This window comes from Aphidius gifuensis, linkage group LG1, assembly GCF_014905175.1.
Source record: "Aphidius gifuensis isolate YNYX2018 linkage group LG1, ASM1490517v1, whole genome shotgun sequence".
In the NCBI taxonomy this organism is placed as follows: Eukaryota; Metazoa; Arthropoda; class Insecta; order Hymenoptera; family Braconidae; genus Aphidius; species Aphidius gifuensis.
The window spans coordinates 29825374-29851535 of NC_057788.1; the positions used below are offsets into that span (position 1 = coordinate 29825374).

Genomic DNA, 26162 nt, shown 5'->3' on the forward strand with positions numbered 1-26162 from the left:
TTTTTTTTTTTTTTACACTTATTTTTATCTCACGTTTTTAGTTCTCATCAAGTTGTTGTTTTTTTTTTTCCCACTAAAGTTTTATAGTTTCGAAAAAATAGGTTAATTACAAATAAATAAATAAAATTCAAGTATTTATTTGAAATAATTTTATATAATATAATATATTTATTAATTTTTATTAAAGAAACTTTTTAATAATATTTTTTAATAAATAAAGTTTTTTAGAAAAATAAAATTTATGTTACTATTAAAATGAGACGATAACAGTGATGCCTGAAGGGCATTCGTTTATTGAAGATCCAAGAGAATAAAAATATAAAAAAAAAAAACAAGACAATGTATACGAGGGTTGCCTTTATCGTTGCAATTGTAAAAAAAGAAAAAAGTTGATGGAAAATAATATATATATATTGAAAGCTAGAGATAGGTTGGCAAAGCTACAGGAAGTCCAAGACATTTGTTTTGTATATACACACAAGACAGATAGATGGATTTGTCTGTCTCGTAAATGTTGAACTACGATGTCTTTTTCACTGTCTATACTCTACATAAACATTTACATGTTTTAAATTTTTGTTATACCATTTAACGATTTATTTTATTCATTTTTTTTCAATACACATTTATGTCTTTTTTTTTATTTTTTTCATATATCAAAATTTTATCGTAATTTAATAACGTTTTATTTTTTTTCTTTGTACTCGTTATATTTTAGATACCTGTGTATATTTAAACCGAAAAAAAAAATATAATATTGAAAACAATAAAAACGAGACACTCGTGTGCTTTCATTGGTTGCTAAGATTTTCACTTTTAGCTGTAAAATATTTTAGCTATTATATGAAAAATAAAAAGCATATATATGTATTATATTTTCCAATCGATATCGGCATTGATAAAAATGAAAAAAACATGAGCTTTAAATAAAAAAATACATAAAATGAAATGAAAAATAAATAAATAAATAATATTATAAATTGAATGAAAATATATTTTTTTTATTATTTTTATTGTAGATTTCACTGAGATTTTTTCCACGAGGTAATTTACAACTGTTGCTAACATCACCAATGGGAACAACGTCAACGCTGTTGTTTGAACGACCTCGGGATGTTTTGAGTTCAAATTTTGATGACTGGCCTTTCTTGAGTGTTCATTTTTGGGGTGAAAAAGCTGATGGTAGATGGACACTACAGATCATAAACGCTGGTCACAGGAAAATCAGCTCACAAGGTAAATATTATGCTATTAATTTTTAGAAAACATTTTTTCTTTTACTTATTCGATATTTTTATTAAAAAAAATAATATTATATTTCGAAATATTTCTTGTCTACTTAATGGTTTACGGATTACTTATATATGATAAAAAGATTTGAAAAAAATAAGGCAATTTAAAAATATATAATATAAAACTTTTTGATTTAATATTTTATATCTTTATAATGTTATAGGAATACTGAAGAAATGGCAGCTGATATTTTATGGAACAGCAACAAATCCGATCAGGCTAAGGACACCAGAAAAAAATCCGGTACAACATCAGACGATTTATCCTCCGTACAGTCCCCATGTAGCTTCTTTCCCAATTGATCATTCAGTGGCTTTGGATCGGCTTAAAAACGACGACTTCTTTCGTCCCTCTGACTTTCAGACTTACCAAGGGCTCTACACCGGTGCTGCTTCCAACATTGAAAAATCAATTGCACCCCTAGATGGCTCATCAGCTCCATTTGATACAAATCATTTACCAGGTGATATTGATGATGACATCACTAGATCATTACAAGGCTCATTGGATCCAGCTCGAAGGATACTTCATGATTGTGATCCACAGTGTGATCATCAAGGATGCTATGGAAAAGGACCAACTGAATGTGTTGCATGCAAAACATACAGGCTTGACAAGTGGGTTTTTTTAAATATCATCATCATTATTATTATCAACAACAAATTTATAAATTGCAAAATCATTTAACAATTAATATTTTTAATATTTATTATAGGTTTATTATGTAAAAATAAATGATAATAATTAGTTTAATATAATTTTAAATAAATAAATAAAATTATTTTATTTTAGTACATGTGTGAGTCGATGTCCACCAAGAAGTTTTCCAAATCAAGGTGGTGTTTGTTGGCCTTGTCATGAATCATGTGAAACTTGTGCTGGTGCTGGACAAGATTCATGCTTATCATGTGCTCCAGCACATTTACGTGTAACTGATCTTGCTGTTTGTCTTCAACAATGTCCAGAAAGCTACTATGAAAGTAAGTTTAATTAAAACCCATTAAAATATGAGTTAAAAAAAGGGAAAAAAAAAAATTTGTCATTTAATACTTTTTTAAATAATTTCCTGAATAAAAGTAAAAAACTTTGACCAAATTATTTTTACATGAAAATAGCTTTTAAAAAAAAAAACATTTTATAATTATATAAAATTGATTCAAAACTTTTTTAGTTAAAAATTAACAAAAAAAAAAAAAAATATAAAATACTTTTTAAAAAAAATCTAATAGAGTGAACAAAGTGTCCTTTAAATATTTTAAATCTATTTAAAAATAATAAAAAATTTGTCAATTTTTTCTTTTTAACTTTTTAAAATTTTTACAGAATAAAAAAAGTTGTATTTAATGTTAAAAATTACGAGTAACATGATATATTTAAACTACCCACTTGACTGTAGTAAAAAAAAGTTTAATATTTTTCTATGAATAATAATTAAATAATAAATATTTATTTGTTTAAATAATAGATACTGAAAATGGTACATGTGTACCATGTGAGGCAAATTGTGCAAATTGTCAAGATCGTCCAGATCATTGTACAAGCTGTGAGCATCATTTAGTTATGTATGAAAATCGTTGTTATGCAGCATGTCCTTTAAATACATTTGAAACACAAGATTATAATTGTATATCATGTCATTCAAATTGTGAAACTTGTAATGGTACACTTGATACACAATGTATATCCTGCAAACCATCACATTTTTCATTAAATGGTACATGTCGTACTTCATGTCCATCTGGTTATAGTGCTGATAAAAAAAGACGTGAATGTGTACCATGTCCACCTGGTTGTGATAATTGTGCAACTGAAGAATGTACAAGTTGTATTGATGGTTGGAGTTTAAATAAAAAAAAATTATGTTCACCAATAAGCCGTTCAAAATGTCAACAAAATGAATATTATGATAATTCAAATACTTGTAAATTATGTCATGATAGCTGTGAGACTTGTGATGGTTCAAATGATAATAATTGTATATCATGTTTATCACCATATTTATTAGAAGGTAGAAAATGTATATCACAATGTGATGATGGTTTTTATTCAGAAGCACAATCATTGCGAACAATATGTTCACCATGTTTGCATACATGTAAAACTTGTGTATCAAGATTAAATTGTACAGCATGTCAAGATGGTCTACAACTTCAAAGTGGTGAATGCAGGTATATAATAAATTAGTTATTAATATAATTATCAAATGTTGTATATATATAAATTAAAAATTGATTTGTTAATGATTTTTTTTTTAGATCAACATGTGCACAAGGTTATTATTCTGATCGTGGTACATGTTCAAAATGTTATTTATCATGTAAAACATGTTCAGGACCACGTAGAAATCAATGTGTAACATGTCCACAAGGTTGGCAATTAGCTGGTGGTGAATGTCATCCTGAATGTCCAGAAGGTTTTTTTAAATCAAATTTTGGCTGTCAAAAATGTCATCATTATTGTCGTACATGTAAAGGTGAAGGTCCACTTGAATGTACATCATGTCCAGCACATTCAATGCTTGAAGGTGGTTTATGTATGGAATGTTTAGGTGCTCAATATTATGATTCCTTAACACAATTATGTAAAACTTGTCATAATGATTGTCGTCGTTGTACTGGACCTGGTAAATTTAGTTGTTCAGCTTGTACATTACCATTACATCTTGATAAATTAAATAATCAATGTGTACCATGTTGTCCTGGTGGTATTAAAAAAAATGAAAGTACTGAATGTTGTATATGTGATCTAGATACTGGTGGTTGTAGAAATAGTTCACCAGCTGGTAAAAGAAGAGTACCTGGTACTGATATACCAAGTGATACAATACAATTTGATACAGATTTTGAAAGTCTTAAAAATAGTGATGATAGCATTAATTATTCTAATACATTTACTATTAGTGCTGCAACAGTAATGGCTGTTGCTATATGTGTTGCATCAGTTGCATTATTTGCTGCTGTATTTGTTGCATTGCAGGTAATTTTTCAAGTTAATTTCTTTTTTTTTTTTTCATTTAAATTTATAAACTGTTATAATCTGAATATGATGAGTCAGAAAATAAATATATTTTTTATGTTTTTAGATTGAAAAGTTAATTATAAACCAATGATTCATTATTTTTTTTTGAATTTCTTTAATTTTATTGTTCTTTTTTTTTTTGCAGGCAGTGTCAAGAAGACGAGATTCAACGATCGGTTATACAAAACTCGCAGTGAGAGTTGAGCCAAGAGATGAAATCGAGGCCAATGACACGACCGAGCTAATGACCTAGGAATAAATTTTTTTTTCTCCACAATAAAATTGAGATGAAAAAGAAAAGAAAAAAAAAAAACAATTAAATTAATTATAATAATAAATAAAAATCAAGTGAACTTGAATCAACAACTACATCAAAAACTTCATCATCCAGATGTTCAACAAAAGTGCCAGATAACAAAAGAAAATATTCTCAAGTTAATATTATTTTTTTTTTTTCTATTTTCTCATTCACAAGAGTTTTTAGTTTATTCACGTTTTTACACTAGAAAAGAAGAAAAAAAAGGAATATATATAGTTAGATTTTTTTTTTAACTATATGTTAAAAATATGTTGATTGTTTTCTGGCACAAAAAGACAATGAACACACGAACGTTGAAAAAAAAAGTGTTTGTTGCATAAACGTGTGTGATATATATTTTTTTCCATGTTTTTTTTTTTTTTTTCATTTGTTTTAATAATTATTCTTGTGTATGAAACAAAGATGTGTGAGAGTAATGTTTTTGAGTGTAAAAAAAAAAATGAACCAGAGGAAAAAAAAATTAATTATATCGTTAATCGATATTTATATATATAAATAATATAAATAAGATCAAGAATAATTGCAACAATAGTTCAATTTGAGATAGAGATGGGTGGGTGGTACTTGTAGGTACTAAATGAAACAAAAAAAAATACTAATGGATAACGATAAGTGCCTGATTAGTGACACCCAAATAATCTTGTTCCTTTTTTTCTCTTCCGAAACATCCGGTTTCCGGTTTTACTATCTTCTTTTTTTTTTTTTGTATATTGTTGTTCTTCTTCCTCTGTATTTTTATCACCCAAACAATTAAAATACCATTTTTTCTTTTTGTTTCTATTGTTTCATGAGAGAAAAAAAAATTCCAAGAAATCGAGTCAATCTTTTAATGATAAATCAATTTGTTGTATTGTTTATTTTTTTTATTTGTCATCAATGACAATAGAGATAAAAAATTAATGATTAATTATTTTGTTATTAATAATAAAAAAAATACAACATAATTGACACACTTATTATCATTAACAATTTTAATATTTGTAAAAAATAAAAAAAAACAAAAAAAAACTTAATTATAAACAAAAAAAGAAAAAAAAAAACCACAAAAACTCCACAGAAACAAAGTAAAATGAGGGTTTATATAGTAAAAAATCGTTGAATGAACAATGTAAAATCATGAATAACGAACAATGTAATGCGAACAGAGGAAAAAAAAAAATTTATAAAGGACGTTAATCGAAATATCGGTAAAACTTTGATCGTCATTATTTTTACCAATTTTAGTACGCATTCAATCATTCATTTAAAAAATAAAAAAGAATGATTGATTGCGTTTTTTAAGTATTTGTTATTTTATTGTATGTTTTATTTTATTATGTCCCTATTTTTATTCCATCCCCCCTCATTGATACGTCAAATATATTTACAATTTTATTATTTACTTTTTTTTTTTTTTTTTTGATAAACATTTGAGACGTGAATGAATTGTATATCGTCAGTCTCATTTCGATGAAACACCTCTACAAATAATTGTTATTAAAATTTGTAATTAAAAAAAAAATAAAAAAAATAAAAAAAACTATAAATAAATGAAAGGGCCAGATTATAAAAAAAAAATATATATATAGATATATATTATATTATAATTAAATTTTAAAAATAAATATAAATAAATTGATAAGAGATGAGTGGATTAAAATGAGTCGACTGACTTGTCATACGTAAACTTGTATTTTCGTTGGTACAATTGAGTGATGATTATCTTTTTGTGATTTGATATTATATACTTTACATGAACGCGATTATTGAAAAAAAAAAATATATATATATATAAATAAATACAGGTTTAAGTATTTAAACATTATTCTCTTTCAAAATCGAAAAAAAAAAAAAAACACCTCAAACCTGTTTAAATTTGTTCTAATTAATTTTTATTTCTAAAAAGGATTTATATTTTTCAGAAGATAAAAAAGAACATTTGATAAATCGGTACTGGAAATTATTAATAATTGAAAAAAAATTTAAAAAAAAAAAAAATACACAATTGATCATAGAAAACTTTATAAAATATTATTTTTGTTTTCTTTTTAGTTTATAGTCTTATTTACGGAATTAAAATTAAAAAAAATAATTGTTATTTTAATTACTTTGTAAATTAAGTGATTTTAGTAATGTTGATAGTTCTTCTTTTTTATCATGTAGTTCTTGACAAACGATGCTCCATGGACCACTAATTAGCTTCGTTATTTCTTCAGCTTGTTCAAGAAAAGTTCCAGTTTTCTCAACAACATTTCTATATGAAAAATAACAATAAAAAAAATTAATATTCAGGCGTTATTTAACATTTAAATGATTGTTTAATTAAAGTTCAATTAAATATTTTTAATTTAATTAAAACAACTCTTAACTTAACAATGATAAACTTTACAATTTTAAGCAACTCAAAAAAGAAAAGAAAATGAATGATAATAGTTATTAAAATTTATTAAACTAGTCCATAAATATTTCAACTATTCAAAAGCTCTAAATACTTTTAGAAAATTATTTTCAATTATAAAAAATTAGATTTAAATTTATTATTAGATATATATAAATCGAAACAGAAAATATAAATTTAATATATTAATTAAACTTACTCATATTCATCGGAATTACGATCAATATCTTTTTGTTGAAGATACTGAAGACAAACATCTGTTATCTTGTTCAATTCATTAGCCACTTCAATACTGTCAATGCCATATTTTGTTTCGACAAGTGAAATACTTCGTTCCAAAAAATTAATTGAATCAAACCATTTTTCCATCATAACATTAACTTTACCAAGTGCATCCAATGTCAATGCAATGTCTTCATGATTTTTATACAATATTCTTTCACGTATTTCTAAACAATCTAATAATTTTTTTAATGCCTCATCATTTTTTCCCATAAACAATGATTGTTGTGATGTTTCAAATAGTAATTGAGCTTTTTTTAAATTATCAACTATTTCTTTGAGATCAAGTGATGGTGTTGATTTACAATCAAGACATTTTAGTTGGGTTTTATTTAATCCATCCAGTGCTCCATTACACACTGGACATTTTAATGCTACAAAACGATCCTAAAAATTTTAAAAGACAATTATTATTATTGTTATTTCATTTAAATAAATTAGTTTGTTATTTATTTGTTTTTTTTATTACCAAAAAACGTTGCATGTCAGGATTGATGCAAGCGTTGCATGTGCATTTAAAACAGTATTGACTTTTCAATGCTCGTTGACGTTCTTTAACCGGCATTCGACGGAAATTCGGACCTGAAAATACCAATTTATAAGCCATAAATGTCACAGTATTTGATTGCATCAAAGACATTATTTAACTAAGCTTTTTATTATCTTGAAACATTAAAGCTTCATTGAAATTTATCTGTTACTTTTTTTTTAAAAAACATTTTTTTCGTACCGTAACAATTGAACACCTCCTCGCCAACTTGAATGTTCTTCGTTGCTTTAACGATTAATGTGTCATTCCAAAAACTAAAATGATAAAAAAAAAAAAAATTATCTCTGTAAATAAAGTGAGCTATAAAATTAAATGGACAAATAAAATTTTAACACTCGAGTAAATTATATGATGCTTCTAAAAAAAATGCTTATTTAGTATTTTTAATTGTCCATCAATAAGTCGTTATCTAATTTTAAAAGTCATTTAATTGAAAATTATTTATTGTCAAGACTAAAATAGTACAAAATTGAGCTATAAAGTTATCAAATATTTAGATGTTTTGAAATACAAAATTTAATTAGTTCTGTTTTAAGCTTATTCAGACGAAATTTCAATTGAACAATTCAATTAAATCTATTTTCGAAATATTTTTCCAATAAAACAAAACACATTAACCGAATTTTTCGATAATTATTCAATGCAATTTTTTTTTCTCGGTACTATTAATTAGTAGAGGATATTTTAAACTATTGACTGGAATTTTTTCTTTTATTTTTAATAATCTATTTTTTGCTGTCGGCGAATTTAATTGAAATTAATATTAAACACTAAATGTATATTTTTAAAAATAACTAAAGAAACAATTTAAAAACGATAATTAATGGTTTAAATAATAATAAAAATATATTTCTTACGTGTTAAGTATCATTGGATCACAAGAATGATTCATCATGGAAAGTGATGGATAAATACCAACAGCAACTCTTTGTTGTTGTTCTTCAACAACATTTTCTTTTTCTGGATTAATAAGATCCAATCTTGTTATTGCATGACCATTTGCAATTAATTGAAGCATAAAACGTAGTAATAATGAACAGATGAATAATTTTTTTTCTTTATTACTATTAATTTCAAATGATATACCACTATCATTACCGTCAAATTTATCAACAAGATTTTTTTTAAAATCAACATTTGTAAAAAAATCAGTGTATGATTCGAGATAGTCAGCAAGCATATTAGCAGACTGTTGAAAAATAAAATAATAATTATTTATTATTGAGTTGAATAAGTGAAAAATAAAAGAAGAAAGATTTATTTTAATTAAAAAATTGATAATAAAGAAACTTACAATGCCATAAACTATGAGATCATCTTCAGAAAGCTTGTCAATGTTTGTAACTAACTTTTGAACTTTATTGAACTGTAAAATTTCAGTGGTCGTCACGGATATCAAGAGTACTTTAAGTGCCAAGTGGGCAATTCCAATTTGACGCCAAATACCCATTTGGTAACCGGAACATTCCCATTTGTGATAATTGGGCCATGATGATGACCAACACTTTGAAGTACAATATGAAAGTTCCAAACACGTACGACAACTAAAATGAAAAATACAAAAAAATTATTAAATTACATTTTTATAAATTATTTTTATTATCAAATTATTATTTTCAACTTACGGAAATGTAACTTCAGCTTGTGGTCCACAACAATGAGCACATATTGTGTCTGATGAATCAAGAAATAATGGTACAAATGCAAATGGTTTTTCAACATAAAGAAAATCACCTTTTTGTATTGGAGCTTTTGCTGTTACAAAACGTCCTTTTGTCAATGAATGATTAACTTCAAGTGATTGTGATGCTGATGGATAATCTAAATTTTTTTCTAACAATTTATCTGGCGTCATGTAAATTTCATCAAGTTTCTTTTTCTTTTGTTTAGCAAATTCAGGATCAGCTTTTATTTGTAATTCAAATTTTGTATATTTATCTAAAAGAATTTGTTTTCTTGATGGTGATACTGATCTGTCATTTATTTGAAGTGTTTCCTTGGCTTTTTCAACTTGTTTAACAGCTAGCTCCAAATTACGAAGAAAATTATGACATTCAGCTGCTCTGTAATGTACCTTGTGCAATAATCTTTTTGGATAATTTGCTTCAATTGCAGCAGTTATATCTTCCAGACATTCCTAAATGAATAACATTGTTTTTTTTTATTTTTCAAGCTGATAAGGACATTGAAAAAAAATACTTACACTGTATCTTGCCAAACGAAGCAAGGCTGCTGATCTGTTAGCAAGTGCAACTGAAAATTCTTCAGTATCACCAGATGCCTGTCTGGCACATTCAGTATATGCCTGAAGACTATTAACATAATCTTGTTTTTTAAAATAACTATTACCACTTTCTCTTGCTACTTTGGCTTTTTCTTTTGATTTTTGACTTTTTGTTTCATGTTGTTTTTGCAACCATACATTTAATAAAGTTCTAAATAAACAATTAAAAATATTATTGAATAATTTAGAAATATTCTTTGTTGATAAAAGCTTTTACTTACCCAACTTCAGTATTTTTCATTACCACATTCATAACATCATTTTCAGTTTTTGATTTGTTGTAAATATTTTTTGGAAATGATACTTGCAATTTTTGATGAGCATGATTTAATAATGTTTGCCAAGTCATTGTTGTATTTTAAAAAATTGATATTATTATTATTACGACTGGTAATACTTATTTTTACTCACTAATTATCAATAATGAAGTATTGTCAACAAGAAGATGCCGAAAAAAGGAGCAAATAATTCAGAGGTTATGTTGCCAATTATATGAAAATGAGAGGCAAAAAGACAGAGAGAAAGAGAAAATTAATTTTTAAAAAACCATCGAATTACTGATTATAATTATACAAATAAACTAATCATCAAAACATAGATAAATGTATTAATTATCAACAATAAAGAATTATATATTGTTTTTAAATCGAAAAAGAGATTCAAGTATTTTGTAAATTATTTAATTTGGGTAGAAATAAATTATAAACAATGATTTATTAAGCGTTTGTATAAGTGTTATTCAAAAAACAATATTTTGCAATTACAATAAGAATATTAAAGAATAATTTACATTATATACAAGTGAATAATTTATATGTGTTATATTTCTTTTTAAATAATTTTGTTCAAGTGCTCTTGTCAATGATTATTGTAAATTTTTTTTGTTTTTTAATTTTCTGAGCCAGCCATGAACAACAATTGTAAACTGTTTTTTTTTTTAACTAAAAAAATTTCATAATAAATAGTTATAATAATTCTAACAATATCTTATATATTTATATTTTTCTCGTTAAATAATTTATATAAATAAAAACAATTCCAAATTTTATGAAATTCGATTTGCTCGATTTTAATTTTCGTAAGATAAATAATATCCTAAATTTAATAACGAATAAAAAAATAATTCACTGTCTTCGTTGAAAATAATTGATTCAATATACATGATTTAAAAAAAATTATAATGATAATAAATTATTCAAAATTATCGAAAAGAAAAAAAAATTATTTAACACCCTTTGGCTCATTCAGAAATATTTCTCAAAATTTATATATTCAAATATAACGAATTATAAATATTAGAAAAATTAATACCAAAAATAATTATCAACAATCATTCCAACGAATCTATTATTTTTTAAAATTTATAAATAATTTTTTATTTTTATCTCATTCATCAATGCATTCTTTCATTCATTCAATTATTTTCTTCTTTTTTTTTTCATGATAAAAATGACTCTGAGATTCTTGTCAATTATTTCGTCTCTTATTGTTGTAAAAAAATTTTTTTTTTTCTTTTTTAATTTTTTTTTTACATAAAAGTCTTTACGGTGAACCAATTCTGTGCACGTTGTGAAAAATTATCAACTAATTATCGACTTTTTTGACTACAAAACTTTTTAACTAACTTCGATTTTTTTTTTTAAGTATCAATCAATGTCCTGAGATTTTCGTAAAATATAAAATTCAATACTAACGATGAAAATCAGTCATTAATTATTACATGATGATTATTGAATTTTCATTTTAATATTTTTCTTATTTATCGAGTTTCTAATAAATATATATTGTTTTTCTTTTTAAACGTAAATAATCAGTTCTTAATCATCACATAAAATATGAACATCACTGATTATTACTATCAGTTTGGCAGAGTGAAGTAAGAATATCCTCGTATTTATGCATATTTGTTTCAAATGTTTCCAGCTGTTTTGTAAGATCACCAACTTGATCAGCAAGTGTACGTTCCTCAGAAAAGGCCTGCAATTGAGGAGCACTCTGACATTCTCGGTAAAAAGCACCCAGATCACTGTTGGAATTTGTTCCAGCAAAAGGTGTTTTCTATTTTATAATAATTATTATATAAATTAAATAAACATATTAATTATCTTATTAATAAAAATTTAAAAGTGTTAATTTTATATAGCCCAAAGTTTGCCTTTTAAATAAACAAATAAAAAAATTATAAAAAAAAATTCTAAATAACCCAAAGACAGATGAATAATTTTATATTAAAAATATTAGTAATAATTTTAAAATTAATTTAAAGAGACAAGGAGTAAAGTAGATAACAGTAATTAATTTAATTTGAAAAAATAATTTCAATTTTTTAATAATTAAAAATTAAAATATTAAATTAAAATTTGATAATAATTTTTTTTTTTATCAAAAAAATAAATGACTCTTTAACCTGTTTAATCATTGAATAATTAAATTTCAATTTTAAGCTGTCTACTTGTTCCCTTAATTTCTTTAAAAACAAAAAAATAAAATAATTCATCTGAAACATGCAGAGAGTAATAGAAATGAATAAATAAAAAATAAAAAAACTAATCAAAGATAATAGAAAATAAATAAATAAAAAAATAAAAAATCTACTTGGCATATTTGAGCATTTATAAATAATTACCAAGTCTACCATAATGAAATCATCATTGGCACTGGTGATTGAGCAACTACTCCGTCTAGATCCATTTCTTGAATTACATTTAGACGTTGTATTATCATTACAATTAATTTTGTCATTTCCATTGTTACAATCAGTTGTAATACAAGCACTTGTATTTGTCATTGTAACATTAACTGATGCTGTTGTTGGTGTTGATGTTGTTACTGTTGTTGTTGTTGTTGTTGTAACACAAACTGGTGAATTGGTTGTATCATTTAATGAACCAGGTGGTGATGATGTTTGTCTTGGTGTTAATAATGAACTAAATGGTACATCTGGTATAACTAAATCTTCTTCATTAACAATCACCTGTTTATTTATAACAAATGCACCAACTTTTATTGTTTCACTAAGTGATTTTGATGTTTCATCACTGCAAATATATAATATATTTAATTAATTATTTATTATTTATTTATTTATATTTAATTTAAGTTGATAAAAAAATAATTATACTTTTGTTGATATCTCGTATGTCGAGGACTAAGATCAGAATGAAAATGATCACTTTTAAGCATTATTGAATCACGACTTGTATGAGTTGGTGATATTGTCATTTTAGTACGATAAGATACAGATAAATGTATTGTACCAACTGGTGTACATAGTTGTCCTACTCTTACATGTTTATAATTTTCACCTAGAAAATAATAAAAACAACATTTAAAAATGAAAAATCAATATTATTGTTCAATTGTATTTGTAAATATTACCTAGTGTATGTAATTGTGGTTCACCCATGTAAATTCTATAACAAATAACATATGAATCTGGTCCTTGTCTTCTACTGAGTTTATATGCTGGTGTTACTCTTGACACTGATATTAATGATTTTAATAATATTCCCATTCTATTATATACAGTATATGTAACACGTATTGTTGGATCAGTTTGTTCTGGCAATACACCAAGACTCCATGTTTCTAATACCATTGTATCACCCTCAACTGTTCTCAATGATATTTCAATACACAATGGTATTGTTGAACTTGATATTTCACCACATAATACTCGTTTAGCTTCAGCTAAAACTTCAGGAAGATCTTGAACTGCTAAATTAAACTGTTAAAATAAAAAACAATTAATACATTTAAATTTATTAGTAAAATAAATAATATTAATTTATTTAATTACCCAATCTGCACCAGATGAATCTGGCTTACATTTTGTTACAACTTTTTCACCAGATCTTGATTGTACAATAATTTGTGCAGCTTTAAGAGCCAAAAATTTCATAAATTTATCTAAATCTTTTTTATCTTGCATACTTAATTTCATTGCTGATGACATTTCTTAATAAATAATTATTGTTTTTTACAATTAAAAAATATAAATAAATATAATTACGTTGTTTATTATTTTTTATAATAATTCATCCAAATAATATGATAAAATGAATGAAATAATTTAAGTCTTTTTTCCAAATTAAAAATTGACATTTCGTAGGTCATTCTGGGCCAGATGGTCATTAATCACATACACACAAATAAAATACCTCAATTTTATTTTTGATACTTTTAAAATAATAAATAAATAATTTATTTAATTTGTGTGTCAGTTATCTTGAAGTCTTGTTATCAATTTTTTTTTCAACCTCAAAAACAAAAAATTAAAAAAAAAAAAAAAAAAACACCAGATAAATAATAATGAATAACAAAATTGCAATCAATGTTGTAAAACTTGCTTAGCAATGGTGAATGTTTAAAAAAAGAAAACAGTATAATGTTGAATGATTTCTTTTTTTTTTTTTTTTTCTATATTGGAGCTGTTTTGTTAATTGTTGGGTTCAAAGATTCAGCCACGTATCACAACTGTCACACAAACAATTATTATATTTGATAATATAATTAAAAATAAAACACTCAGTCATACACAATAACACGTATTTAATATTATTATATTTGAAAAATTGAGTAAATTAAATGATCCACTATTTATTAGTACTCCAATTGATGCAGTGGAATGTGTACTTGAGCTGTACTTAGTCGCCATATTTAATTATATTGCAATCGGGGATTGACGCATTCCACATACCAAGAAATACAATATTTTTTTTTTTTTATATATATATGGAGTCACGGGTGTTTTTTTTTTTTTTTTTTTTTTTATTATTACATTATTGTTGTTATTATTGTTGATATATTTACCGATTGAATTTTAAGACAGTCGGTAATACAGGGTGTTCGAAATTGAATGGCGGGAAAATTACAAATTTGATAAACTTAACTGCGTTTAAAAATAAATTTTATTACTCAATAAAATGAAATAATTATTGATAAGAAAATATAAATATGTTATTGTAAATAGAAAAAAGTTGATAAAATTAGTTGGGAATGTTGGTTAAAAATTTTTCTTCAAAAAAAATATATACACTGATAAAAAATAAAATTATTATGAAATTATTTTTAATAATTAATTTGTTTTCTTATGTATTATTTCATTTTAGTTGATATTTTATTTTATTTACGATATTTCAAGGAATGAAATAGTGGTAGTTTATCAAAACAAATATAGGAAAATAAAATGGCTAAAAAAAAATTATTTTTTTATTATTTTATTATTTTGCAATTACATATAATTCATATAGAACTGACAGATATATATATAAGTACAATTCATTGGACAAAAAAAAAATATAAGTTATACAAAAAAAAAACAAAAAAAAATTGTATAAAATATTGCTTGTCGTAGCATCAATCGAAGTATATCTAAACAATTTGAATATCAATCAATTTAAATATATCCTGATAATTGAATTGTAATTTTACCTGTTAGTATTATTTTTATTTACTGATTTTTGTGAACAATTGTGATATAGAATTTTTAAAAACGTGCTGTGTGCAAAATATATATAATATAACATTGAAAGAAAAAAGACCTTTAACCTTCCTATAAAGAGTCAAGTAAACCAGGAGCATAATTACAACCACCTACACATGGCCAACATTTACTACATTCTGATTCGTCCTTACAAGGATATCGATAATAATCAGATTCACCATTTTTTGAAGTGTAGCACGTCATACTTAATAAACCTGCACATCCAGCCCAGCAGTGGCCGTCACATCCAAATTTTCCCGTACAGCTTCTTTTCACACGATCATTTGAAGTTACGTTATAATTTTGTGGCATTGAATTTACACAGCAAAGTGTACTCAAACCAAGAATTATTATAATTGCCAATATTAATGTATTCTTCATCTGAAATTAATTGTTTAAAAAAAAATTATAATATAATAAAATTATTTAATACTTTTAAATTGTAAAATAAAAAATTTTTACTCGTCATTTGTACAAATAATAAGTCCGAATTTTTCTATGTTAACTGACCACCGTCGTCGATTAAAAAAATTATTAAATAAGAATAGAAAAAAAAAATATATTATCAACCCGAGGTGACCGTTTCCGCCTGTTTTTAAAAAATTATAAAAAAAAAAATATGAGACATAAACAATCGTCATGGTTACCCAACAGCTGTTTACAGAATTACAGCTGTTTTTACCTTTCAATAATATAATAATCTGCTATATATTCAATATCACCATAAAATAAATGAATAAACAATTAAAGATAATAAATTAAATAAATTAACAATAGTGTAACGTATGGTTTTAAGGGTACGCACTTGCTTTATATATTTTAATATTATTTTAAATATAAATTTAAAAAATAAATAACTCAAATTTTTATTATTTAAACAAATTAATACTATTATATTATATATATTTAAATTATTAAACAGAATATTTTTAAATAATAATAGTATACACAATAATAATTATGAGTTTGTAATGTGGCTAAGCCACGTCAACAATGCAATTCAAAGATAGTTTACGTACGCACCTTTAAGTTTAGTGGTCAGACACAGAGTAATTTTGATATTTTTTGTAATTCCTAATTTCTTAGAACTGCTTTAAACAAATCAGTGCATTCAAGTGCATCAGTCATGTCACGTGATTTACAGAACTGATGTGGTCGAAATAGAGTGGATATAAGTTATATACCCACTCTAGATTGACCACATCAGTAACTTCATTATTACTTGTTACAATAAAATTGTCAACATTTTAATATAATTGTGATGATTTTATCCCATAATTAAACAATAAAACACAATTAACAGTAAGTTTGATGATTTAATTGAAAATAAATGGAACCAAGCTGAGAAAAATTCAGTATTAAATTAAATATCTTCTGGAAAATAAAAATTTCAAATTTCTTAAATTTATATATCCTTTGATTTTTTTTTTCCAATGGAAAAAAAAATATATATATTATCAAGTCAAAGCGACTGTTCCCGCCTCTTTTTAAAAAATTAGAAAAAAAAATATATGCTGATATATATGCGCGACACAACAATCGTCATGGTTACCAAACAGCTGTTTATAGAATCACAGCTGTTTTTGTTTTTACCTTTCAATAATAAAGATAAAAGCCAATTTATATATTAATAACCGTCTATATTCGATATCACCATAAAATAAATGAATAAACAATCAAAACTCATAAATTAAATAAATTAACAATGGAATTGTCAACGTTTCACTATAACTGTGATGATTTTACCTTTCAATTAAACAACAACAACACAATCAACAGCAAGTTTGATGATTTAATTGAAAACAAATGGAAACAAGCTGAAAAAAATTCAGTATTTAAATATAAATTAAACATCATCAAATCAAAATATTTACAAGGAAATTATGGATTTATTGCTCAGGTATTTAACAATACATATTTATCTATAATTATTATTGTTTTAATTTATCTTTGTTTTATTATTTTCAGTTAAATCTAGACAGAGCAAAAAATCGTCGAACTCCAGAAGACATAACATCAATGAAAAAGTCATTTGATAAAAATCGTTTTAATTTTACTAAGATTAAAAATGAAGAAATTTTTTTTGATGTTGGTGATGGTACTGGAAGTGATGTTATTATTGCCAATGTCAGTCCACTGGAGTATGGACATTGTCTATTTATTCCTGATCGTTTCAAAGAACTTCCTCAGGTTGTTACAAAAACCAGCATTATCAAAGTTGTCGAATTATTTTTATGCAGTCAATCAACGTATGAAAAAAAATTAAATAAAATAATTATCAAGCTTATTATTAACTGAAATTATTTTTACAGATATTTGAGACTTATATTTAACAGTTTATGTGCTCATGCATCAGTGAATCATCATCATTGGCATTTTTACTATTTAAAATACAGAATGCTCCTTGAAAATATAGTCAGTATTAGTAAATAATAATTTATATTTCTTCTGAACATAATAAAATAATTCAAATATCATATTTATTTTTTACTAGGAAACTGACAAATTTGCTGGACCTCTAGAAGTTTTAAAAAACTATCCAGCAAAAGGTTTTTGTTTAAAACTTTCATCATTTAATAATGATCCAGAAAAATTTGCACTTATTGGATTTAAAATTATAAATTATCTTCAAGATAATGAAATTTCTCATAATATTTATATAACAAGAGCTTTTAAATCATCAACAAGTGATAAAATTATTTTTGATGATGTTAGAATGTATATTTGGGCAAGAAAATCAAGTTTTGGAATCAAAGATACTACTGGATTTATTCCTGCTGTGTGTGAACTATTTGGACACTTGACAATACGAAGTAAAAATAAATTATTTGTCATTATAAAAATGAATTATCTAGTTTTAAATTGTTTTTCTAATTTTTATGTTTTATTTACTTTTATTTTTAGCTGAAGAGGGCTATGACAATTTGACTGAAAACACTGTTGCTGAAATTCTTGATGATGTAACAACAGAAATATACAATAAAGTCAAAGATGATGTAAAAAAATTAATAGACGATTGTTAAATAAATAAATAAATAAATGTATCTCGTCTAGCCTTGTTGAATAAATAATTAAAAAAAATTTAACTCTACTCAAAGTCAATTAAACTAATTGTTTTTTTTTTAATACAAAAAAATTGTTGATCAGTTTCTATGGTAACATCAGAGCTTGAAAAAAATATTCTAATAAAAAATTAAGTCTAACTTGGTAAACAAATAATTAAAAATATAACAATGGCTGAGGAAAATAATGAAAATGATGATAAATCATTAGAAAACCAAGATGTCAAAAAAGAAACACCTAGTATTATTTTTACCTATAGCAAAAGTAATTTTATATCTGGTCCAGAACGAGTAGAAAATGGAACAGTGCCTATAAATATTATACAATTCAAGTATCCTTTTTTCATCATGAAATAAATAAATAACTTATCATTTTTAATTTCCAAACATTACTACTAATCCTTAAACAAATAATCAAGTCATTCATTTGGTTACGAGTGTCAGAGATATTTTAACATGTGTGTACCTGATCCAGACACAATAATATTTTCATCAGGAAGTTATATTAATTTTTTTAATACTCAAACACAAGAAATTAGCTTTTTACGAGGATCAACTGGTCGTGGAATAGGCCATATTACTGTAAGTTGTTAAGATAAATCTCATATAAATATAATTTTATTAAAGCTTTGCTATTTATTAATTAGAAAAATCCAGTAAAGCCACATATAGCTGTTGGTGAAAATGGTACATGGCCACCGATAATAATTTACGAATGGCCAAGTATGAACATTGTAACTGTTCTTCAACAAGGAACATCAAAATCTTACACTCACTTGGCATATAATCCTGATGGTAGTCTCCTCGTTTCACAAGGTGGTGAACCAGATTATTCAATAACAATTTGGGACTGGAAACAATCAAAAATAATGCTCAGATGTAAATCACATAGTCAAGATGTTTTTAATGCAATATTTTCACCAACAGTACCAGATCACTTGACAACAAGTGGTTCTGGACATGTTAAATTTTGGAAAATATCAAAAACATTTACTGGATTAAAATTAAAAGGTGAAATTGGAAGATTTGGTGGTACTGAAATATCAGATGTCATTGGTGTTTATTCAATGAATGATGAAAAAGTTATAACTGGTTGTGAATGGGGTAATATATTAATATGGGAAGAAGGACTTATTAAAATTGAAGTTAGAAGAAAAAATAAAATATCATGTCATAACAATATGATAACACAATTTGAATTTATTAATGGTGAACTAATGTCAATTGGTAATTAATTTTTATACATTAAATAATTCGTATTTTAATTGATTTAATTTTGAAAAAATAAATATATTAATTTAAGGAATGGATGGATGGATTAGAGTTTGGTATTATGAAACAATTGATCAAGCAGATCCACCAGAAGATGAACGTTTTATTGAAATAGAGCCAATATATGAATTTCAAATTTGTAAAAATCGAGGTCAAATAAATGAGGAAAAATCAATGTTAATGGGAATAACAAGAGTTAATCCAGATAATTTAAAAGATACATTTTGGTATGCACAAGATTCAAATGGTGGATTATGGTTGATTGATCTTAACACACTTGGATCACCACGATTGCCAAAAAAATTATTTACTTGTCATTCAGGAGCAATAGTTGATATGTCTGTGTGTACTTGGAATTATTATGTTGCAACATGTGGAAAAGATGGACGTCTTCATGTTTATAATTATTTAACTAATAAATTAATAATTGTTTATACATTTTGTGACAGTGGAAGTCAAGTTGTTTGGCTTCCTTGTTCAATTGAATCATCTGGAAGAACAATTATATGTGCTTTTGAGAGTGGAATTATTCGTGTTGTTACAGTTGATGTTGATGGAGCTGATGTTGCTCGAGCTAATGATCCAGAAGAGAATAATTTTGTTAAACTTGTTCAAGTTGTCAAGCCACATACTGCTGGAATCACTGTCATGTCACTCAATAAATTAGAAAAGTAAAATTTTTAATAAATTAAATTTAACATAAATTAAATTCAATTAATTTTCTATTTTTTTTATTTTAGTATTTTAGTTACTGGTAGTCAAGACTCGACAATATTTATTTTTCAAATAAAAATATCTGATGAATTTCCTGAGTTAATTCCAATTGGATTCATCAAATTACCTTCAGGAATTTCTTGTATTACTTGGCATCCAAAAAAAGTACATAAAAAAAATTATAAAAAAATATTATTTTAAATTAATATTTGTGTTTTTTTTTTTCTAGACACTTGTTGTTTTTGTTGGCTGTTTAAAAGGTGAATGTTCTGAGATTGAATTACCAAATAAACCACAAAATTATACAACAATTAGCTACGAATTAAAAATACCTCAAAAATTATTTAAATTTATTTCTGTAAAATCTGAAATAAGATGTGAAATAATTCGTCTTGAAATTGAAAAACGTAAAAATGAAAAAAAAGATCAAATGAGATTAAAAATGGAACAATATAAAGCTGCAAATCCTGGAGTTCAAATTGACGAAGATACATTTTTAAGTAATTAATTAAAATACTGTTAGTATAATTTTTTTAAGTAAAAAAAAACGTTTGTTAATTAATTAATTTTTAATTCAAGTGGACAACGAAGAGTATCCTCCATTACCAGAAATTTATATACCTGAAATTCCAAATCCAGTGTTGATGATTAATTACATTGATGAAAATAAAATTTGGCTTTGGATGGGAGGTTTTGATGCAGGATATATTTATGAATATAACACTCCAGAAAGTGAAATTTTAATTGAAGAAAAACCTCTTAAAAGTGTCGTAATTTTTGATGCTGATGATACAGAAATTTACAGTCAACTCATTCAGTAATTAACTAATTATAATTAATTTTTGTTTGAACAAAAAATTGTAATAATTTAACGTTAATTTAATTCGTTATTGTAATTAATAGAAATGAAGAATATCTTTATCTGGGAATGCAAAATGGAGAAATTAGAATATGTCGAATTAATAAGAATGAACCAACTGATTTATCAGACTATCTTGTTCTTCCAATGCACGATAATTCAAATGGAAAAATATCAAAAATATTACTGAGCCATGATGAAACAATGCTGTTAACTTGTGGATGGGATGGAAATTTATTTTCCTACAAAATAAATGAAAATTCATACATTAAAAAAAATGGAGAAGAACCAAAAGCATCTAAAAAAATTGTAAGATTAATACTTAAAATATGAATCATTTAAAAGAAAATTTAAAAATAATTATTATTTAATAGATTAAAAAGAGTATCAGTGATATCAATGATAAAAACTATCCAAGTGTTGAGGAGGTACTGAATAAAGCTGAACATGATAGACTACTAGATCTTGCTAATAAAAAAAAAAATATAACATTAGAAATATTGAAAACATTATCAGAAGAATTTCGTGATATTTTTACGAGAAATGAAAATTTAATAAAATCACAACAATTAACACCAGATGATTTTAATCTTGATCCAAGAATTACTGAAGATCTTGATAAACAATTAAAAGCAGAAATTGATTTGGTACATGAAAAAATGTCATTTACAGTTGAAAAAAGTCGTCTTGGTTTGAAAAAATTAATGGATCATTTTATAAATCCAATAACTTGTTTTCCATTTGCAGTTTGTCGAATTTCGTAAGTCAAAATTTTAATAATCAGGTAATTTAAAATTATAGATAAAAAATTGATATTATTTTTCAAGTAAACCAGATACAAAAGTTTATTCATTAAAAGAAAGAATTCTTGGTGATGATTTTACAAAAAAGTACAATGAAGTTGTTAAAAAAATTGAAGAAAATAAAAAAACAATTAGGTAATTTAATTTTTTCTATTATTAAATTAAAAGCTGTAATTTTTTTCTGGTTTATTTGTTAATTTTGTGATTACATGCGTATTAAAAAAGGAATGCTGATGAAAATTTAAAAAAATTAATTGAGTATGTATAGGATAATTAGAAATAATTTAGTTTTAATTTAAAAAAAAATAGAAATTATTGATTTGATAAAAAATGATGATGCTATTTTAAAAATAATCCTTGATAATAATTTTACCAGATCATTGGAAGTGACATCTCAAGTGAAGCTAGATGATGAAGAAGAAATATCTGAAGTTTCAGAAATTGAAAGTTTTTTAAAAGATCTAAGTCCTGATACAATTGAGCATAAACTTGGTGTTCGAATAAATCAAATGCTGAGAAAATACAGAGAAAGAAAATTGAGAATCGAAAAACGAGCTAAAGAAGTAAAATAAATATTTTATTATTAATTTATTTAAATATTAATTGATGCTATAATTTTTTCAAGTGGAAAATATTAGAAGCAAGTAAACCTGATCCAAACGAAGATCATCCTGAGGATATAAGTGTAATTGAAGAGGCAAAAAAAACAATTGGAGATTATAAATTAAAAATATCAACAGATGTTAATTTAAATCAGGACAATTGTGAAACATCATGGACCAAATACAAACAACTCTTGGATTGTAGAAAAAGAGTAATTAATTTTTTTTTTTTATTAGCTACATATTTAATTTAAAAATAAATTAATATTTTAAAAATTATCTACAGACTCATTACAAACGAGAGAATTTTAACGATCGATTAAAATCAATTAGATCAAAAAAATTAACAACACAAGCAGAAGTTAAAAATTTAATTGAAAAATTGAAGCTGATTCATTTAGAAATTCCTGATAAATATATAAAACCACTTCCAGAAATTCCACAAATTGATATTGAGCTAGAATTTCCAGAGCATAATTTAGAGGTACAATTTTTTAAATTTTATTAAGTTGAAATAATATTTAAAGCTTTGATAATTTATTCAAGTTGAGAGATTATGATGAAGAGTTAGAAACAAGTGATACAAAAACAACAAAAGATTTAATAATTGAAGAAATTATTGATCCAATTGATGAAGAATACGAGGTACTTTTGTTAGATGAAACTCGACTAAGATTAATTGAAAATGAAATAAATTTATCACCATCAAACTCTGATGAAAATGTTAAAAAAAGACTAATAATACCAGATAATTTAATAAAATGTTTGAATGATAATGATCAAGTTGAAACATCATGGGAACGTGAAATGAAACTTTCACGTATTTCTAAAAAAGTTTATGAACAAGATTGTATTTTGAGTCATATAAAAAAATGTTTTGATGAAATTGATGAAGAGTTGGATGATTTAGAAAAAGAAAGATTAATTATAAATGCTGATAGTATTTATTCAGAATTATTTCAATTAACATTGAATCAAGAATTAATTGTCCTGAGGGATTTTGAAGAAAAAGAAAATTATTTAAGATGTCAGCTTGAAGACCAAGTAAAAGAGCGTATTTCCATTCAAAATAAAGTAAATAAAAAATGTTTAAATAATAATTTCAGCTATTTTTAAAAATAATTAAGTATAAAGCTTGTTGTTTTTTTGTTCAGGTAAAGTATTTGTCGAGTATGATTGACCAAAAGAACCGTGAAATATCAAAGCTACATGTAAATATTCGAGAGTTAAATCATAAATTTTCATTGATGATTAATGAAAATGAATTTAATGAATTTTTTAAAAAAATATACAAGAAAAATAGTACAACAGATTCTTTGTTATCTGAGTCAAATAATAGTGAAGAAAATAATCAAGATGATGATGATGATGATGGTGATGATGATAAAGACAATGAAGACATGAATTATTTGTCTAAAAAATATTTTCCAGCTGGATGTGATCAGGAGCTTTATGATGCTGCACTTACTATGAGAGCTGAGCGACATAAATTGGAAGATATTACTCAGGATGAAGAAAAAAATATAGAAATATTTAAAAAAGAACTTGATGAGGAATTAAAAAATCTAAATTCAATTGATAATTTTCATAAACAAACAGAACAAGAACTCAAAGAATATTTGGTAAAAAATTTGGCTTTATTTTTTTTTTAAATTAATCAGTAAAATAATTTGATAAATTTTAATTTAGATTGAAAAACGAAAAAAATTAAATGACATTGATATGACAGTTATTTTAAAATTTCATCAACTTCAACATATGAATGGTGATGATTTTGAAAAAATAAGTGATTGTGTTGTATTTGATAAAACAAAATTGTCAAAACTTTATACGAGAGTTGGTGAGCTGCAACAAGAGACTGAAGAACAAAAAATAAAACACAAGTATTTTATAATTAAATATTTAAATAGATAAAAGAAAAAATATTGATATTTTTATTTTTTTTATATTTAGAAAAAATAAAACACATTTACACAGAATGGAAATTGATTGTCGTTACATGGACGATGAGATAAAAAATTTAAAAAGTGAAATTAAAAATGAAATGATTAAAAAATTTGGTAGAGAAATATCATTGAGTTCACTTTATGAAGCTGTTTTACGAAAAATGGTCAATGATATCAAAGCAGACATCAAAGAAATGTCGAAACATTACGATCAAGAAATAAAATGTAAGTTTATAAAAAAATAAAAAATAGTAAATTAATTATTTAAATTTAATTTTTAGGTGTTAAAAAAAATTATCAAGAACAAGTTAAAGTTTTAGAGTCATTAATTCAAGATAATACTGAAAAATTAAGTTTTCTGAGAGATTAAACTCAATTTAAACCAAAATTTTTGAAAAGAATTGGAAGCAAATGATTAAAAAAGAAAACAACAAAATATTTGAAAATGACATTAGAAATTTGAGACTTAAATCACGTCCTTTGCCACCAATTTGTCCGAAGGGAAAAAATCTTAAAATTGTTCAATTAAATGATCCAGATGATTTACAAATTAAATCAAAAAAAAATAATTATAATGATGATGATGATGATGAGGAAAATAATCGAAATAAACTTCCAACAATTTTTGATAGTAAAAATGAAAATCCAAGTCTAACAAATGTAACTATCTGCTTTTCAAAAAAATAAAATTAACATAATTATTTTTTAAATTGATAAATTGAATAAATAATATTATAAATTTATGATGGTTTTTGATGCATCAAAAATCATCAAAAAACAAACAGCAGCTCAAGAAATGTACGAAATGTTTTCGAGTATGTCAATAACTAAAAACATATCTGAATTACGTGGAGACATTGAGTCAAGTATAAATGATTTTTTCGAAAAAGATGAAGCTGCAGTTTTACCAAAAAATATACGTAGTATGATACTCGATAATTTCAATGAAATTGTCAACAGGTAATTTATTATTTCACTTGATTAAATATAGCATTATCATTTTGTTTTTTTTTAATATTTAGAGAAGAAAAAGAGTCAAAAGGAATTGATGCAGACTCTATTCAAATAACCTGGGATTTAAAGCCAAAAATTGATGAATTATTGGACAGTATGTCCATCAAACGTGACGTTAATATAAGCATTAATTTAATGAAATATTTAACAAGTGAAAATGGACTAGAAATTGCTGTTAATTATCTTCTATCAAAGCTATCAAAAAATATTGATCAAGAAGCTACAATTGCTTTTCGTGATTATACAATTAAAACATTAAAAGAAATTCAACGACAAATTGAA

General features: G+C 24.6%; 5 protein-coding genes across 7 annotated transcripts in view; 3 read left to right on the forward strand and 2 right to left on the reverse strand.

Moving 5' to 3' along the window:
- The window catches only part of LOC122860292 (furin-like protease 2), a 133841-nt gene extending 128392 nt beyond the window's left edge, over positions 1-5449 (forward strand). The window contains exons 8-14 of one of the 2 annotated variants that reach the window (XM_044164033.1): positions 1020-1236; positions 1457-1536; positions 1657-1910; positions 2086-2273; positions 2759-3461; positions 3549-4269; positions 4457-5449. In XM_044164033.1, the coding sequence (XP_044019968.1) occupies positions 1020-1236; positions 1457-1536; positions 1657-1910; positions 2086-2273; positions 2759-3461; positions 3549-4269; positions 4457-4564 (2271 nt within the window). In that variant the 3' untranslated portion in view covers positions 4565-5449. Of the gene's footprint in view, positions 1-1019; positions 1237-1456; positions 1911-2085; positions 2274-2758; positions 3462-3548; positions 4270-4456 lie in introns of both variants that reach the window. The other variant, XM_044164032.1, reaches the window with a different exon arrangement.
- A 179-nt stretch (positions 5450-5628) lies between these two features.
- LOC122860293 (SET and MYND domain-containing protein 4-like) lies at positions 5629-10627 on the reverse strand. The gene is made up of 9 exons (XM_044164034.1): positions 10345-10627; positions 10043-10274; positions 9465-9976; positions 9134-9383; positions 8697-9028; positions 8020-8093; positions 7759-7871; positions 7207-7676; positions 5629-6863 (listed from the first exon to the last, which is right to left on the reverse strand). The coding sequence occupies exons 1-9, from the start codon at positions 10470-10472 to the stop codon at positions 6710-6712; spliced, it is 2265 nt and encodes a 754-aa protein (XP_044019969.1). The 5' UTR covers positions 10473-10627; the 3' UTR covers positions 5629-6709.
- Positions 10628-11584: 957 nt separating this feature from the next.
- On the reverse strand, positions 11585-14810 carry LOC122860294 (autophagy-related protein 13). Of its 2 annotated transcripts, none has more exons than XM_044164037.1 (5): positions 13923-14810; positions 13502-13850; positions 13245-13428; positions 12759-13161; positions 11585-12181 (listed from the first exon to the last, which is right to left on the reverse strand). In XM_044164037.1, exons 1-5 carry the CDS (start codon positions 14076-14078, stop codon positions 11966-11968), a joined length of 1308 nt encoding a protein of 435 aa, XP_044019972.1. In that variant the 5' UTR covers positions 14079-14810; the 3' UTR covers positions 11585-11965. The 2 variants fall into 2 exon arrangements, with proteins under 2 accessions (XP_044019972.1, XP_044019971.1); XM_044164036.1 differs by having other exon boundaries at positions 12750-13161.
- Positions 14811-17224: 2414 nt separating this feature from the next.
- Positions 17225-18631, forward strand: LOC122860295 (GDP-D-glucose phosphorylase 1). Its single transcript, XM_044164038.1, has 5 exons — positions 17225-17508; positions 17577-17857; positions 17921-18023; positions 18103-18421; positions 18513-18631. The coding sequence occupies exons 1-5, from the start codon at positions 17314-17316 to the stop codon at positions 18629-18631; spliced, it is 1017 nt and encodes a 338-aa protein (XP_044019973.1). The 5' UTR covers positions 17225-17313.
- Positions 18632-18763: 132 nt separating this feature from the next.
- Positions 18764-26144, forward strand: LOC122847530 (cilia- and flagella-associated protein 44; the record flags this gene model as incomplete). Its single annotated transcript, XM_044145294.1, has 20 exons — positions 18764-19002; positions 19090-19252; positions 19318-19897; positions 19974-20613; positions 20683-20821; positions 20886-21156; positions 21236-21473; positions 21560-21824; positions 21890-22275; positions 22343-22453; positions 22695-22881; positions 22944-23132; positions 23207-23404; positions 23467-23994; positions 24075-24542; positions 24625-24803; positions 24874-25091; positions 25148-25228; positions 25652-25826; positions 25889-26144. Coding segments are annotated over exons 1-20 (5433 nt in total), but the record flags the coding sequence as incomplete, so codon positions are not given.
- Positions 26145-26162: the final 18 nt, after the last annotated feature.